This window comes from Pristis pectinata, chromosome 2 (genome assembly GCF_009764475.1).
Source record: "Pristis pectinata isolate sPriPec2 chromosome 2, sPriPec2.1.pri, whole genome shotgun sequence".
Classification (NCBI taxonomy): domain Eukaryota; kingdom Metazoa; phylum Chordata; class Chondrichthyes; order Rhinopristiformes; family Pristidae; genus Pristis; species Pristis pectinata.
In genome coordinates this window covers 46,605,065-46,622,085 of record NC_067406.1, presented here as the reverse complement: position 1 = coordinate 46,622,085, position 17,021 = coordinate 46,605,065, and the positions used below count along the sequence as shown (strand labels likewise).

Genomic DNA, 17,021 nt, shown 5'->3' with positions numbered 1-17,021 from the left:
GTTAGTCCTGTTTTTGTCTGGCTGTGGACAAGTCTCACCAACTTTTACAACTGCACCATAGAAAGCATCCTATCTGGATGTATCACGGCTTGGTACTGCAACTGCTCTGCCCAGGACTGCAAAAAGCTGCAGAGTTGTGGACAAAGCCTAGCGCATCACGGACATCAGCCTCCCCTCCTTGGACTCTGTCTTTACCTCTTGCTGCCTTGGTGAAGCAGCCAGCATAATCAAAGACCCCACCCACCCGAGACATTCTCTCTTCTCTCCTCTTCCATCGGGTAGAAGATAAAGGAGCCTGAAGGCACGTACCACCAGACTTAAGGACAGCTTCTACTCTACTGTGATAAGACTATTGAACAGTTCCCTTATACAATGAGATGGACTATGACCTCCAGATCTACCTTGTTGTGACCTTGTACCTTATTGCACTGCACTTTCTCTGTAGCTGTGACACTTTACTCTGTACTGTTATTTTTTTTTACCTGTACTACATCAATGCACTCTGTACTGACTCAATGTTACTGCATTGTGTAATGAATTGACCTGCATGATCGGTTTGTAAGACGAGCTTTTCACTGTACCTTGGTACAAGTGACAACAATAAACCAATACCAACACCAATACCAAAGTGATATTGTGGCAGGAAAACTGGGAGAACAGAGCACAAGGCCAACCCTATAATGCTGGAGGAATTCAGCAGGCCAGGCAGCATCCGTGGAGAAAAGCAGGCAGTCAACGTTTCAGGTCAGGACACTTCTCCTGACCCGAAACATTGACCGCCTGCTTTTCTCCACAGATGCTGCCTGGCCTGCTGAGTTCCTCCAGTATCATCGTGTTTTTCATCTAGATTCCAGTATCTGCAGTCTTTTGTTTCACAAGGCCAACCCTGCTTCAAATAGTTCAGGTTACCAAATCCTGATGAGAATTTACAGGTATAGCAGATGATGCATCAAAAGCCAACTGAAAGGAAAGTTGAAATTAGGCATGAACTATGACAAAGAAAGCAAGCCCTGAGAACACAGCTTAAATAATGATTTCTTGGTTCCTCGCTGGAAATTTACTGTCTTTGAATTCGCTGCTGGAATGAAGTTCTGGCTTATTATTCTATGCAAAACTGGAGTTGGGTCCTTGTGCAACACAAACATTTTACCTTAACCTCTGCATATCCTGAGACCAGGGAGAAATTTTCAAGTTTGTCCTTATTTGTGCAGCTTTCTTCTGATAGTATTGGTATTGGCTTATTATTGTCACTTGTACCGAGGTCCAGTGAAAAACTTGTCTTGCATACCGATCGTACAGGTCAATTCATTACACAGTGCAGTTACATTGGGTTAGTACAGAGTGCATTGATGTAGTACAGGTAAAAACAATAACAGTAAAGTGTCACAGCTACAGAGAAAGTGCAGTGCAATAAGGCGCAAGGTCACAACAAGGTAGATCGTGAGGTCAGAGTCCATCTCATCGTATAAGGGAACCGTTCGTCTTATCACAGTGGGGTAGAAGCTGTCTCTAGGTCTGGTGGTACGTGCCCTCAGTCTCCTGTATCTTCTACCTGATGGAAGAGGAGAGAAGAGAGAATGACCTGGGTGGGTGGGGTCTTTGATTATGCTGGCTACTTCACCAAGACAACGAGAGGTAAAGACAGAGTCCACGGAGGGGAGGCTGATGTCCGTGATGCGCTGGGCTGTGTCCACAACTCCCTGCAGCTTCTTGCAGTCCTGGGCAGAGCAGTTGCTGTACCAAGCCATTATACATCCAGATAGGATGCTTTCTATGGTGCATCGATAAAAGTTGGTGAGAGTCAAAGGGGACAAACCAAATTTCTTTAGCCTCCTGAGGAAGTACAGGCGCTGGTGAGCTTTCTTGGCCATGGCATCTACGTGATTTGACCAGGACAGCCTGTTGGTGATGTTCACTCCCAGGAACTTGAAGCTCTCAACCCTCTCGACCTCAGCACTGTTGATGTAGACAAGTGCATGTACACCGCCTCCTTTCCTGAAGTCAATGACCAGCTCTTTTGTTTCGTTGACATTGAGGGAAGGGTTGTTGTTATGACACCATTCGACTAAGCTCTCTATTTCCTTCCTGTACTCCGACTCATCGCTGTTTGAGATATGGCATACAACAATGGTATCATCTGGAAACTTGTAGATGGAGTTAGACCAGAATCGGGCCACACAGTCATGAGTGTATGGGGAGTAGAGTGGAGGGCTGAGGATGCAGCCTTGTGGGGCACCAGTGTTGAGAATAATCGTGCTGGAGGTGTTGCTGCCTATCCTCACTGATTGCGGTCTGTTGGTCAGAAAGTCAAGGATCCAGTTACAGAGGGAGGTATTGAGTCCTAGGTCTCAGAGTTTGGTGACAATTTTACTTGGGATTGTTGTATTGAAGGCAGAGCTGTAGTCAACAAACAATAGTCTAACGTGGGTGTCTTTACTGTCCAGATGCTCCAGAGATGAGTGTAGGGCCAGGGAGATGGCGTCCGCTGTGGACCTGTTTCGGCGATAGGCGAATTTCAGTGGGTCAAGGTTGTCCGGGAGGCTGGAGTTGATGCATGCTATGACCAGCCTCTCAAAGCACTTCATGATGGTGGATGTCAGAGCCACTGGTTGGTAGTCATTGAGGCATGTTACCTTCTTTTCTTCGGTACTGGGATGATTGATGGGAAATATGTTCAGAACTTGGGTGGAAGTCCCACTTTATTCCAGCCATTAGTATTAATAGCAGAAAATTATGGTAAGTATAAGTTTCTGACATATGCTTCAGCTAGCTTGTGATGTTACATCAGAAATGAAAATTTGTAAACATACCCAATGAGTGTGGCAAATAATAAATTCAGCTAGCAAAACATGCAAGCCCTGTATTTTTATCCTGAAATATTATTGGCAGTATCTTATGTGTCAACTGCCAGAAAATTGTTGCCAGCAACACAGCACCAGAACCATACTCTATCAAAAAACTCCAATCCTCTTTAAGGCCTAATTGACTTCCCAACAATGAGACAAGGGAGCCCAGCTAACACAGAGAGCCTTTTTTCTCCAACTTCTGTCCAAACTCTGCATAAATAAAATGAGAGCTCAAATGGAATGCTGTTTGCAATTAATACTTCAGCGATGAATGAAGTCCTAGGTATCATACAGTAACAATTAAAATGTATCTTGTGGTGTAGATGCAGACCTCTGTTATATTTTAAGACAATGGAGATGGCTAAGTGGTTTGGCACAAGAAGATTCTACAGTGTGACTGGGAACAAATAGCTCAGAAAATTGGTATAATGACAATAGTTATTACACTTAAAAAAAGTTAAATTGCACAGGTAAGCACAGGTATTTTTATTTTCCTCTATTTTACTTTGTTTTAAATTAATTTCTTGTATTTTAAGCTAATTTTAACAAGTTTAATCTTTTAGTAGTTTTTGTTCAATGTAGTTATTTATATCCACCATGAACTGTTTTTAAAGGTCTCTTATTCAAGACCTTTGAGAGCAGCAAGCTGTGAAAAGACAATACTATGTTCTGGGACTTAGCAGCAGGAGCCACACCTGAAGCCCAGTTGCTTTTGGCAGGCTACCTCACTTGCAGTGGGGTTGTGGCCGCTGAGCTTGAGGTTGATTGAACCACTGATAAAGATGTGTGTGACTGAGGCAAGGAGTGGGAGGATGGAGTGGACTGCAATAGATGGCCAAATCAAGCCCAATCCAGCCCAATATATCCACTCTATCTGATCGTTGTGCATTGGGAGGTTGAACTATCTGGTGAGAAAATTAAAGAAAATAAAACTGATGAGAACAAGGAAACAACTATTTAAAGGAAATTCAGGTACCTCTGGACAACTGGAGATGCAAGAGGCTGCAGATGCTGGAAGCCAGAGCAACAGTCTGCTGGAGGAACTCAGCAGGTCAAGCAGCACCTGTGGGAGGAAAGGAATTGTCCATGTTTCGGGTCAAAACCCTGCATCAGGACTGTACTGATGCAGAGTTTTGACTCGAAACGTTGACAATTCCTTTCCTCCCACAGATAGTGCTTGACCCACTGAGTTCTTCCAGCAGATTATTTGTATCTCTGGACAGCTCATGTGACTTAAATATGTTTGCCTCCGGTACTGTGAAAATAGCAACATAATCAGCAGTGAGGTCGTTAGAGTCATAGAATCAGAGTCGTACAGCACGGAAACAGGCCCTTTGGCCCAACTAGTTCATGCCGACCAAGATGTCCATCTATGCCAGTGCCATTTGCCTGCGTCTGATCCATGCAAGCCTAAACATTAGTATTTTAGCCTTCATGTCCTGTTCTCATGTGTAGTAGCAGCAGTAACTTTACCTACAATACTGCCTGACAGTTTATGGGATAGGCAGTCTCAATACTGAACCAGTGTGGAGTTAACCTGGTGTAGGCATCAAAATTCTCTGCTGATTTTATTTTCCCTAAGTCCAAGCAGTTCAGCCAAATAATATGGATTTTTGAAACTTGATGTTAATTCAACCGGGAATTTTGGAAAGATCATATGCAAAAGATATTATAAATCAATTCTAAATCCAATAGGTCATTAGTTAAAATCAGATGCAGTCTATCTAAATTGAACAATTTCTTCCAGTTCATCGTGACACAGCACTCTGTTTTATGCTGCTGCGTTTTTTATTTTTAATGCTTCCGGTTTAAACCATGAGCTCCAAGAGCGCCATAAGGGCATCAAATCTCGTTCTTACTGGGAATTGTTGCTTAGCTGATGGAGCTGAACTAACACCTAGTGATAAAGTCTAAGTGCATCAGTAATGTCATTTTTCTTAGAAACACGTCCTGTCTAGTGGTGATAATATCATCAGCAATCACTATTTAAACAAATACACAGTTAACAATAAGCAACATAAATCAAAACATAAATAAAATTAGCTAACTATATATCTATGAAACCACAGTAAAAGTTATTATGCATGATGATTCAAAAGTTATTATACATGATGGCATATCAGCTGGAAACAGAATGTTATTGTTTTAAACTTTATGATTAAAAATGCCAGATGCAGGCTTTTAGCATCAGCCTTTGTCAGCATATTTTAAGTAATACCCTAATGAATTGTGCAATGCATCTTTAGCCTATCCATGTGTTTTTGAAAACTACATGGAACCGGTTTTGAGAGAATCTATTTTAAACCACCCTCAGCACAGTTCCAATATAGCTCAGGCAGAGATGCAATATCCCTGCAGAATTGAAAGTAGATTCAAAAAGCCACATTCTACATGACTAATGACTAATTAGGACCAGGGCCCCCACCTCATTCATTAGGTTTGAAGCTATTGAAGTGAAGTCAGAGGACTCAGAAGGAATTAAAAGAAGGAATCTAATATATTCTTGTGAGATATCGATAGAGTGAATTTTCTGGGAGAATTGTGGAGGTAACAAGGAGGTGCCGAACTTAAGTTCAATCTATTTTAATCTATAAAGCTTTGCTTTTATTTTTTGGCTTTTCAAATTTATTACAAGCTGTCACCCAAAAGATAATGCTGTTGATGTTAGTGCTAGATGCTATTTTAATGTAGCTGCTTTTTGGATGAACTTAAAATAGTGTATATTGAAATGTTGCAATAGAAGCACATATCTGACAATATAACCAGCAGCAACTTATGTTGACTTTATGCACCTATGCCTAAATCAAATCCTCTTCAGAATTTTCACAGAGGTTTTAATCCATGGATATACATAGCAATACTAACACAGAAACAAGCTATTTTGCTCAATCAGTCTGCATTGGTACTTAACCAGAGATTCACAATCTTAGTGTAAAAGGTATGCTATTTCAGACCAAGATGAGGTGAAATTTCTTATTAAGGGTGGTGAATCTTTGGAATCTTCTGGGCAGCTGGACTGTGGAGCTTCAGTCATTGAATTCATTCAAAAAAATTCTGGATATTAAGGGAATTCAGGAATATGGGAATAATGCAGTAAAATGGCATTGAGGTAGAAGATCATGATCAGAGCATGCTCAAAGGGCTAAATGCTCTTCTTCTGCCCCTATTTGTTATGTTCTCATGTTCTGAAATCCTCCACCTTCTCTCCCCCCCCCCCCCCCAACACACACACCCTACACAGCGGACCCCATACCAACATTGCAGAAAATACCTCTACTCCCATTTGCCCTACCTGTTAAGTTCTTTTGCCTTCAATTCCCCATCACATCTACAGCTGAAGAATGCTGATGTTTAGGTTTATGTACTGAAACATAAATTTCTGCAGGCCTCTGTTCTAAATCTCACTCGTAACACAATTAATATCTGTGGCCTATGGTTCATGATTACTGAATTATTGGAAACGTTAGAGTAGAATTTCATTCTCAGCCATGTGCACTAAACACATAATCTGGTATTGCTGCATGTTGTACTCCAATTCCTAAATTCAGTTGCAGTGTCTTTAATGGAAACAACTTTGGAAGCAGAGCACCTTATATTTAGCACTGAACTGAGGACAAATTGTTACCTCGCTTTCCATCAATGCTGTCTCACCTTTTCAGAATTTTAAGCATTTCAGTTATTTCACTTGCAATCTGTGCTGAGTCAGTTACATTTCTTTATACCAGTTATCATTCAAATGGATCCGTGATAAACCCTTTCTGAAGTACTCCTTAAAGGCACATGAACAACAAAATCTAAACCATTCAAAATGAGAAAGCAAATAACCTTTAAATCATGCCAGTTTGATTTAAAACTGATTCAAGAGTTCATCCCATTAAGAATTATTTTTAAGTTGACTGCTTTCATTGACAATGTAGAGTTGAACCTTGAATATTGAATCACTTTATAGAAACTAGACTTAGCAAAGTGCTTCGATGCCCCTCAGATGTTATTGACTTAAGTAATAATATTTCTATAAATAAAAATATTTGCTTTTTGCTGAATATTTAAATAAATCTAAAGGCTATTCTACTTGAAATCTAATTTAAATCCCATCGGATAGAAATACCCACGGGATATTAATGTATATTAGAATTGTAGTTTTTAAACAAAAAACTATGTCAATTTTTTATATATATTCACATCTATTATTTCTAGTAACCCACTCCAACATTATTAAAGTTTTAAAATGCTACCATTTCAAAGTAAGACCAAGGTATTTATTTTCAAATCTCTGTGCACTGCTTCACGATGCTAGCAAAACATAGTTCTTGTCTATATAGAACAAGTTGTTCTTATGGCATTGAATGAAAATAAAAAAAACTGCAGATGCTGAAAAGCTGAAATAAAAAAAATGAAAATTCTGAATTTTCTCTCTTTTCCAGTTCTAACAAAGGGTCTTTGATCTGAAACAAATACTGCCCGAGATGCTGAATGTTTTTAACATTAAGATTTATTTAATATTTGTAGTCTAAAAAAAATTATTGTGTTAATAATAAAATCCAGTCATCATGGTGAAATGCTACAGAGGTTGTGTTACTGTTGTCAAATATTGGTGGTCATAAAGTGACTCTTCTGACTACTAATATAACAGCAAATAGTTATCTTTTGAGTCATAAAGTGTATAGCATATCTTATGCTTGTGTGAGAAAAAGAAATTATAATCTAGGAGGATTTTTTGCAATGAAAAGTAAGATTTCAAGAGAGAGATTAAACCAAAGGACGCTCTGTTCTCCTGGGTGGATAAAAGTAATCCCTTAGCATCTTAGCAAAATTTTGAAGATGAGCAGGGAAGTTAACCCAGCCATCTTGACCAAAATTCATTCCACAATCAAAACCATGAAATTATTGACATTATTGCCACATTATTGTTTGAAGAAGTTTGTTTTGTGCCTTTGGCCATTACATTTTCTGCATTACAGCATATCAAGCAAATACTTCATAAGATGTGAAATGCTTTAGGATATCATAGTTCACAAGCCACAATAGGAATGTTCTCTCTGTCTGCCTTTCTTTCTAAGGCACAGGAGATTTTACCAAACTATCACCTAAACGTTTCAAAGACGTTGAACACTTTTTGGCCAAATACATCATTAACAAAACATTCTTCCTGTGAGGCTGGTACAGGAGAGGGTGGCAGCAACCCACTGTAAAAATGGGTGTTAGCTCTACTGGATTGTTATGATAGAATTATAAAAGGAAAAATGATTAAAAATAATTGCATTCTCCTTCCTGCACAGAATCTAAACAGATAATTCCATTAACTAGATTATAACATGTGCCTAGATTGAAAAACCTGGATTCCAGTTCCATTGCCAGAGGAATGGCAAACTGGAATTATTTTAATAATGAGGTGGCCATTAACTGCACTCCTGGGGATCTTATTCTTTGGGGGCAGGGATTTTGCATCAGGATCCTGCTGCTCTTATATAATGTCAGGTTGCACATTGGACTGGCTTGAGTGTCAACAATTAAAGGGAAAATGTGAAGTTCCGCATTATCAGTATTAATTTCTTAATGACGGTCTTTCTTTCTGAAATGCACCATTCTGGGCCAGACTTGTTGGTGTGTGCCATTCTGTACAGCAGGAACGCCTGCTTCATCCCTGCTACATTGAAGTTTACCAGAAAAAAACAAGAAACAAAAACAAAAGGAAGGGGGTTTCTCCCCATATTTCTCCAACTCCCAAAACCAGGGTCCTTCATGTTCTAAGTAGGTCAGAGCTTCAGAATTCCTTTGATTTGCTTGTCAAAGCCCCCTTTTAAAATGGAGCACTGACCATTGTTGCTGCTGTGCTATAACGTTTGTAGAAGCAATGATAATTTGATTTTATTTTATTGACCAGCTGCTTTCTTTGCGTTTTCTTTTTTTAAATCTAATCCCATAAGCAGAGCTATTTTGAACACACAAAGCATCTTGAAAGAGGATAGACCTTTTATTCCCCTTCCACTCCCATGAGTCAATTGCTTAGGTATTCTGCAGAATATGAAAATGAAATACCTTGACCCTTTCACTCCTCATGTGTGTGTTCTGTTTAGATAGCTTAAAGAGTATCATTCAAAATAAATGATTACTTTCTTTTACTTACATACCAAATCGTTTGACAGTTGCCATTTGATCTATTATTTATATGGATTTCCTAAGTTAGGTGTTGTTCATGATCCTGATCCCATTGAAGGAAATGTAATACTCAGAAGGTTAATATGTTGCCTGCTGCATTTCAGTAATATTTTGGCATTGACTTCTGTTTCAGGAGATAGTCAATTTCAACTGTCGGAAGCTGGTTGCCACCATGCCCCTGTTTGCAAACGCTGACCCAAGTTTTGTGACAAGCATGCTAAGCAAGCTGAGATTCGAGGTGTTCCAGCCTGGAAACTATATTGTGCGGGAAGGGTCCATCGGGAAGAAAATGTATTTCATTCAGCATGGGGTGGCTACTGTCATCACTAAATCAAGCAAGGAAATGAAGTTGTCAGATGGCTCTTACTTTGGAGGTCAGTATCACCTTATAGAAAACATTGAAAGAATAGGTTTACACGTAGTGGCACAACATGAAGTTGTCATGGCATGATATTTATGTGAAGTGTAAAGTTTCAATAATTTATCTTCTATCTCTATTAAGAGACTCAGACTTGCTTTCCAACTTGTGGAACTGAACCATTTATAATCTAAAATATAAAAATAAAATCAAAAATGTTAAAGGAAGCTCTAGAATAAAGATGTTGGCCTGGAAATTGGATTGTACTACATCCATTTTACACAATTAAAATGGATGTTTATGGGTCCAAAAACGAAGGTGAAATGCATGCACTCATGTTGTCCTGCTCAGCATATTGGAACAGGCTCCGCCTTAGGAGATTGCACAAAATGTTAATTGTGCTCATTAAATCTTTAACTAAAGGCTCGATATTTCTTGAAGGCTCAATATCTATTGTGAAATTATTCTGACATGTGGTGAGCTTGGTTTAAACCTCATCGTACAAATAGGCATGAAGGGTCTTTCCGTAGCAGTTAAAAGGCTTATCCACTACACAGTAGCTGGTTTCTTGTCTGCTTGATAACTTTTGACGTTGCATTTATTGGAGTTCTGCAGAATGCAGAATCATGTAAGATGGTCTCACATTGCCCTGTATGCTTGTGTCTCCTCTCTGGCAAGTTTGCATATGAGAAAGGATTCCACACAAATACAAACAGTGTCCCAACAGTCAGCATAGCACATTGGTCTACTCATGGCTTCCAGGCAGCAGTTGTGATTCATTCATCTGTGCTAGTCCTCCGTGCCACCTTGATTATTACATGGCTCCTGTTCCAAGCCACCTTGTCTCAGTACTTGTCAGGAGGGAAAAACATCATTGTCCAGTGGCCAGACTGTAAGGTTACCAAACAATGATGGTTATTCCTCTCCAACATGGTCCCTGTCAGGTACTCGGGCATAGTTGGCTTGCAACAGGAACAGTTCAGTTTTTTTCTATAATGGAATGTTATCGCAGTTATAGGTTGCGTTGTCCACTCTGGTAATTTGACTTGGTGCACCTGAATCCATTGCATATCTGACACAGGTTAGGCACATACTGAATGTGCAGCATTCCTTTTGGGTATTACTGCACATTATTCTGGGAGTCCATGTATCTGAATGCTCCCTGGACAACCCTATGCTTCCTTTTCCACTCGAGGTTGGGAATCTACGTGATTTTGAACAAGGGTACAACATTTGCAGTTTTCCAGTCCTTGGACATCATCCAATACACTTTTTGAAGATTGTGGCCAGGTGTCCACAGCTTCCTTCAATAACCTCTGATGTACTCCATCTGGACCATATTGTTTATTCATTTATCCGTGGCCCCACCACAGTACCAGCCATTCCATCTCCTGATCTCACTCCTCGATCAGCTCAGGCCTCCACATCCCCAGCTGATCCAACTACTGGATCCCAGAAATCCAACACTTGACCAAGGCGCCATATTATTCTCTCCCTCTAACATTATCGCACTAAACATTATCACCACCACTCTGCCCACCTCCAGATCTGATAAGGTTCCCAAACTCTGACCAGCATCTCCCCACCCCCCCCACCCCCCAAAATCCACCACTCAGGATGGATCGGGTCCCTGACCACTGGCCTTTTCTGCCCCCCCCCCCCCCCCCCACATTCCATGGGGACTCAGCCATGATCTTGGATGCCGTATTTTCCTTCTGTGTCCTACAGCACACAAAGGAAAGTGCCCAGCGGCTGTTTGGGTGATACTGACAGATGCAGTGGCAGGCCCTCGAGCTTTTGGGCCACAGAGGTATTTCTAGAGACTGTTTCTTACCTTGGCAACTCCAAAAAGTGTATTAAACTCTTTTTGGTATTATAGCCCTTGGAAAAATATCTCAGCATTGAGTACAACAACAACTTTACAGAACTGTAGAAACAAGCCATGGTGTCCAACTGTCCATGATAATGTTAATAATCCACTACAGTAATCTTCCATCATTAGAGCTCCATCAGCACAACTCTCTGTTCCCTTCTTCCTCTTATACTTATCTGGTATCCCTTAGATGTATAGAAGTTACTTAAGTGACTTCCCACATTTTCATCATTCTCTGAATGAGACTTCTTTTGAAATCTCTATTTGATTTCTTGGTAATTATCTTAATCTAATGGCATCTTGTTTTATACCTCCCCAAGAACAAAATGCTTTACTCTTTCAATACCTGAAATAATTCTAAAGATCTCTTTTTTGTCACCTCTCAGCTTTCTCATAGAATCATATATTTCAAGAGAAAAGAGACCCAGCCTATTCACCTGTTCATCACCTTGCTACTCTGCTACCATCCTTTTAAATTTTTTTGTGACCTTCTTCAGTGCCTCTATTTTCTTCAATAATATGGCGTGGAATTATAAACATTATTCCAAATGTGATCTGAGAGGGTTCAATAGAGGTTTAGTAAACCTCCTCCAAGTTTCAATTCCAGCTTTGCAGATCTAGAACATAGAATATTACAGCACAGTACAGCCTCTTTGGCCCACGATGTTGTGCCAACATTTTATCCTGCTCTCATATCTATCTAAACCTTCCCTCCCACATAGCCCTCCATTTCTCATTCATCATTCATGTGGCTATCTAAGAACCTCTTAAATGTCCCTGATGTATCTGCCCCCACAACCTCTGCCGGCAGTGTGTTCCACGCACCCACCACTCTCTGTGTAAAAAAAACTTACCTCTGACATTCCTCTTATATCTTCCTCCAATCACCTTAAAATTATGTCCCCTCGTGTTAGCCATTGTCGCCCTGGGAAAAAGTCTCTGACTGTCCACTCGATCTATGCCTCTTATCATCTTGTACACCTCTATCAATCTAAATATTAATGATATATTTTACTTATATATAGCCTAATTAATCCACATTGCTACCTCTAGTCATTTGCACATTTATTCTCCTGTATACCATTTTCCTCTTCCTCTTTTAGATCTTTATCTTCCAGGGAATATGTGACCTGCTCATTTTTTTTCTTGAAGTACGATGCCTGACATGCCTGTGTTGAAATTTGTTTCCAGATTATATCTCTGATTTGCAACTTTTTTGCAAATTGTGTTTTTGATTCTAACATGTAAACCATAAATATACATTGTGAAAATTGTCCTAACAATTTTTAGCCCCATTTCCCATCTTTTGGAGCTCTGAAAAGCTGCTCTCTACCAACGTTCCCTGCTTTCTGTCTTAGTATCAGCTAGACATCCACTCTGCTTCTCGTTCCCTGACTGCACATGCTTTGACCTTATTCATTGGTCTATTATGGTGCTACTGTATCAAAGCACTTTTAGATATCTGGATATATTATATCTATTCATTACCCTTGTTTAATTTCTCTTTCACTTCTTCAAATAATTCATTGAGTTTCATAAAGCTATTGAAATCCACAATGAATATTTATTGTATACTTTTGAGTTTTAGCTGTTTTTCTATTTTCTTTTTTAATGGGGAATCAGTTATATTTCCTACTACAGATGTTAAACTGATTGCTCTATAGTTCCTTGGACATGCTCTGCCTCCCTTCTTAATTATAAGTGTAATGACTGCTATCACCAGTCTTTTGGCACTGTGCCTTTTTCTAGTCAATTATTAAATATATGTAATAATGCCTCTGCTACCTTGATTCTTTTAATATGCATGGACTTTATCTGCTAGACCAGGGTTTTTACCCATTTCAAGTTTGATTAGTTTATTTAATATCTCAGTTTTTATTTTAACTTTCTTTTATGTAACCCCTTTACACAGCAAAATAATCCAAGGCACTTCACAGGAGCATTGTGAACAAAGCAGCAAATGGATCTCTCAGGACAGCTGGCTAACAGCTTGGCTAGAGAGTGTGATACCATTCGTTGGTAGTGCAATCATGTCCTGCGAGCTTAGAATCAAGTGTTCGCATTGGGCTGGATTGTGCCTGATTTGGAAGGTGCTTTAAGCACATGCCTTGCTCTGTTCCCGTGCCTGCATGATTGCCAATGCATGTGAAGTCTTGCTACTGCAACTGTCCCATGAAGCAGAGACATCTGTGAGTGGCAGTTCATGCAATCAAAGGCCTTTGTAACGGTTCCCAAAGGTCTCTCGTGAAGAATGACTTTTAAAAACCAGAGAAAAATATTTAAATAATTAACAAATTAAAACTTATTTTAAAATATTTTAATTAAAAACACATCCATGTGGTGTAGATCACGTGAAACATTAATATTAATTTAAATTAAAAAAAGACAAACCATTTATTCTACCTACCTTTGCCATGCAGACTAGTGATCCTATGCAAATAAATATGGCTGTGCTAGTTAGGCTACCATGACTAGTGTAAAGCTGAAGGGCAGATGCAAAGTGTAAGTCGCCTGTCAACTCAAGCCAGTCAGGAGCTGCTCATGGAATTGGTAGTGAGTCACAGGAGGAGGAAGAGATCAAATGTGCTGGCATCTGACCTCTAGTGCTTTCCGGACTCATGCATTGCAATGCCAGGTGCAGAATTACAGAATGAACTGACCCACCAGGAACAGCTTGCTTACAATTCCCTTCTGAGGTGAGTATATTTCGGGCCATTCTCTGTAACCTCTTCTCAATGATGGTGCAGGTGTTGCCTGCAAGATTTTCTGCCTCCTCTTGTTCACTGCCTGGATCAAGGGTCGTAACATTTCAACAGAGAAACTAGTTTCTTTAACTAGACCACTTGGAGCAATTTTTCATTACTGAAACTTCTCTGCAGTCTGCAGCCAAAGTTTACTCTACTGTAAGAGGAGCTGGGTAAATATTCTAACTTCAAACCACCATATCTCTCTGGGTATTCTGAACCTCCTGGGTATGGGTTGCTTATGAACTTGTATAATTTAATTCATTTCTAAACTAAATTTATTAGCAGAAAATATTATAAACCATACAAAACATACACTAGAAACTCATGAAAGGTCAAGCAAATGTGACTGGTGTTTATGCAGAAGAATGTATGCTCAAACAATGCATGCATAGTACTCTAGCAAAAGACTGCCCATTAAGCCCCAAATCCTGGCAAGGTTCTTTTCTAAACAGATACCAGATACCAATGCATAGCAACACAATATACTGTCCCAGGAAGTCCATGTTTAATACCCTGCAATATGTCCTCTATGTTTATGTATATAATTTCCACCTTGAAGATGAGGTCTATGTTATCCCTCACCTCAATGAAGACAAATGCAAAGATGTCTCTGCTTCTAATTGGACCCAGGCTGCTACTCTAATTGGACCATTCATTCCTTCTTAACACTCTTTCTCTTCAAATATATAAAGAACATCTTAGGCTGTTAATTGACTTTACCCATCATGTTTTTTCATGCACCCTCTTTGCAACTTCTATACACCTTCAGGCTTCCCGTGGTGTTGAGGCCTGGGAATTTGTCATATGCTTCTTTGCTTTATGCTGCTCTGTATGTTCTTCATCATCCATGTGGATCTAGACCTGGGTGTTTTGATTTTAATGGAATTGATTTGTTCTGAATCTTTGCTATTTCCTCCTTGAATGCCTCCCTCTGCTCCAACAATGATTTGCCTTCAAATAGCTGTCTCCAGCCAAGCAAAAAATTTAAAACTTTTACTCTGGGTCTATCTTTTCCTTTTCCACAACAATGTTAAATCTAATTGAACTCAGATGACTGTCCCCAAAATGCTCTCCATTGCCATCATTTGCATTTTACCAGGTTCAGTCCCTGAAACCAAATCCAGCACTACTCCTCTCTTATCAGGCTTGTTATGGACAGATTAAAAAGATCCTTTCAAGAATTCTGCTCCTTCTGTACCCATTACTCTGTTACTGTCCCATTTAAGGTAAGAGTGATTAGATCCCCAGCTAACGCTACTTGTTCTTTGCACATTTCTCAGAAATTTACCTATGTGTCTGCTCTTCTGGCTCTCTCGGACTGTTAAGGGGGGCCTATCATGCATCTTCAGTCATGTGGCTGTCCCTTGTTTCTGTTCCTCAGTTCAACCCACAAGACCGCATTTGTTGATGTTTCTGATATACCATACCTTTTTCACAGCTGTAATTGGTTCATATCCCTGCCTATCTCCCTGCCTATCTCATCAAAATAAGGAGTTGGCTAGAGATGAAGAGTTTTCTAGCTAAGAGGACTGTAGAAGCTCAGTTACTGAGTTTATTCATGATAGAGCTCGATGGACTTTTAGATTTTATTGAAATCAAGAGATATGGGATAAGTATAGGAAAGGGGACAAGGATCTTATTGAATGGCAGAGCAGACACAAAGGGCTGAATGTCCTACTTCAGCTTCTATTTCATATGCTTCTTATGTTTGGGTGCTGGTGGTTCCATTCTCAAGATTTTTGGTTCTCCGGATGATGTAATGTCAATGTTAGGGTCTCAGGATAGCTGTGAATCAAATGATGCTCATCATGATGGTTGAGACCCAGATGGTCACCTCATCACTCCTCGTGAGTAGCTTGCTGCTATCCTCGGTGCTTGCAATGTCTCTATGAAGCAGAGGCTGAGTCACTGGGTCTCTTTATTCAGGCAAGAACCTCCCAAAACCAGCCAGCTGTGTCTCACTTTTTATTTGTGGAAAGAACAGCATCAGGAAACAGTATTTGATTTCAGCAAATTCTTAAATGACCATTTTAAAATCTTGCAGACTCCATAAAGCATGAATAAGTGAGAAGTTTTTGGACAAATTTTTATGCTGGGTCATTTTACAGCTCTTAGGCCCAACAGCTGGTTGCCTTTAAGTGACGTCAGAAAAGATCAGCTTCATGACCCCCAGTAGCCCAGGTAGTGCTGGCAATGTGCCTGGCATTTGATAGTGAGCTGCAAGCGGCAATTTAACATGGTTCCTGGAAGAGGTCCTGTCATGTCCACACATATTCTACCCCTAGCATTTTTGGGCACAATCAAATTCAGATTCAGATTAGTTTATTGTCATGTACACAAGGGTGCAATGAAAATCCTTGTTCACATGAAGGTCACAGAGTATACATGGTAATAATAAACACAACCATAAATACAAATACAAGTGTAAAACAGCAGAATGGTGCAAAGGTTGTAATGCAATCTGAAGTAGTGCAAAAAGAAATGCTTAAGTGACAGTAATGGAATAATCAAGAGAGGTACTGCTAAGAGCCCAAGAACATGGCAGCATCTCAGGGAGGGGAGATGTGAAAGAGGTGATTAGTTCAGAAATCTGATGGCGGTGGGAAAGAAGCTGTTCTTAAGTCTGCTTAAATCAGATTTCTCTGTCTTCATGCTGCAGTACTTAATTCTGTTTTTGGTAAAGCAACATATTTTCTCAAAATTACAAATTCAGCATTTACAATTTCTTAAATTGTATTTAGTAGTAGCCATGAATAATAGGGAGGAAGTAAGAATTGCAGAGGCTCAACCAGCATTATCATATTTATTGCTTTCCTATGTTGCATTGCTCTCAGCTTCTGTTAACCTTGATAACATAACTATTTGGAAATGCATATTCTGAGGGAAGAAATTAAGGATTTAGGCATGTTTCATCTTTAGTTCAGAAATTGACAAGTCAGCCAGAATATGCAGTTATGAAGGGAGCTGCAGAAGTTGGATACATATTACAGGAAGTAGTTTCATGTTCCTGAAATGGTTAATTTTGAAGTGTAGTTAAG

General features: G+C 39.7%; 1 protein-coding gene across 1 annotated transcript in view; it reads left to right on the top strand.

Annotated features, from left to right (window-relative positions):
• Positions 1-17,021, top strand: part of LOC127567543 (potassium/sodium hyperpolarization-activated cyclic nucleotide-gated channel 1-like) — a 194,453-nt gene that overhangs the window by 139,429 nt on the left and 38,003 nt on the right. Inside the window, exon 6 of the mRNA XM_052010562.1 lies at positions 9,139-9,379. Within this exon, the coding sequence (XP_051866522.1) occupies positions 9,139-9,379 (241 nt within the window). The remainder of the gene's footprint in view (positions 1-9,138; positions 9,380-17,021) is intronic.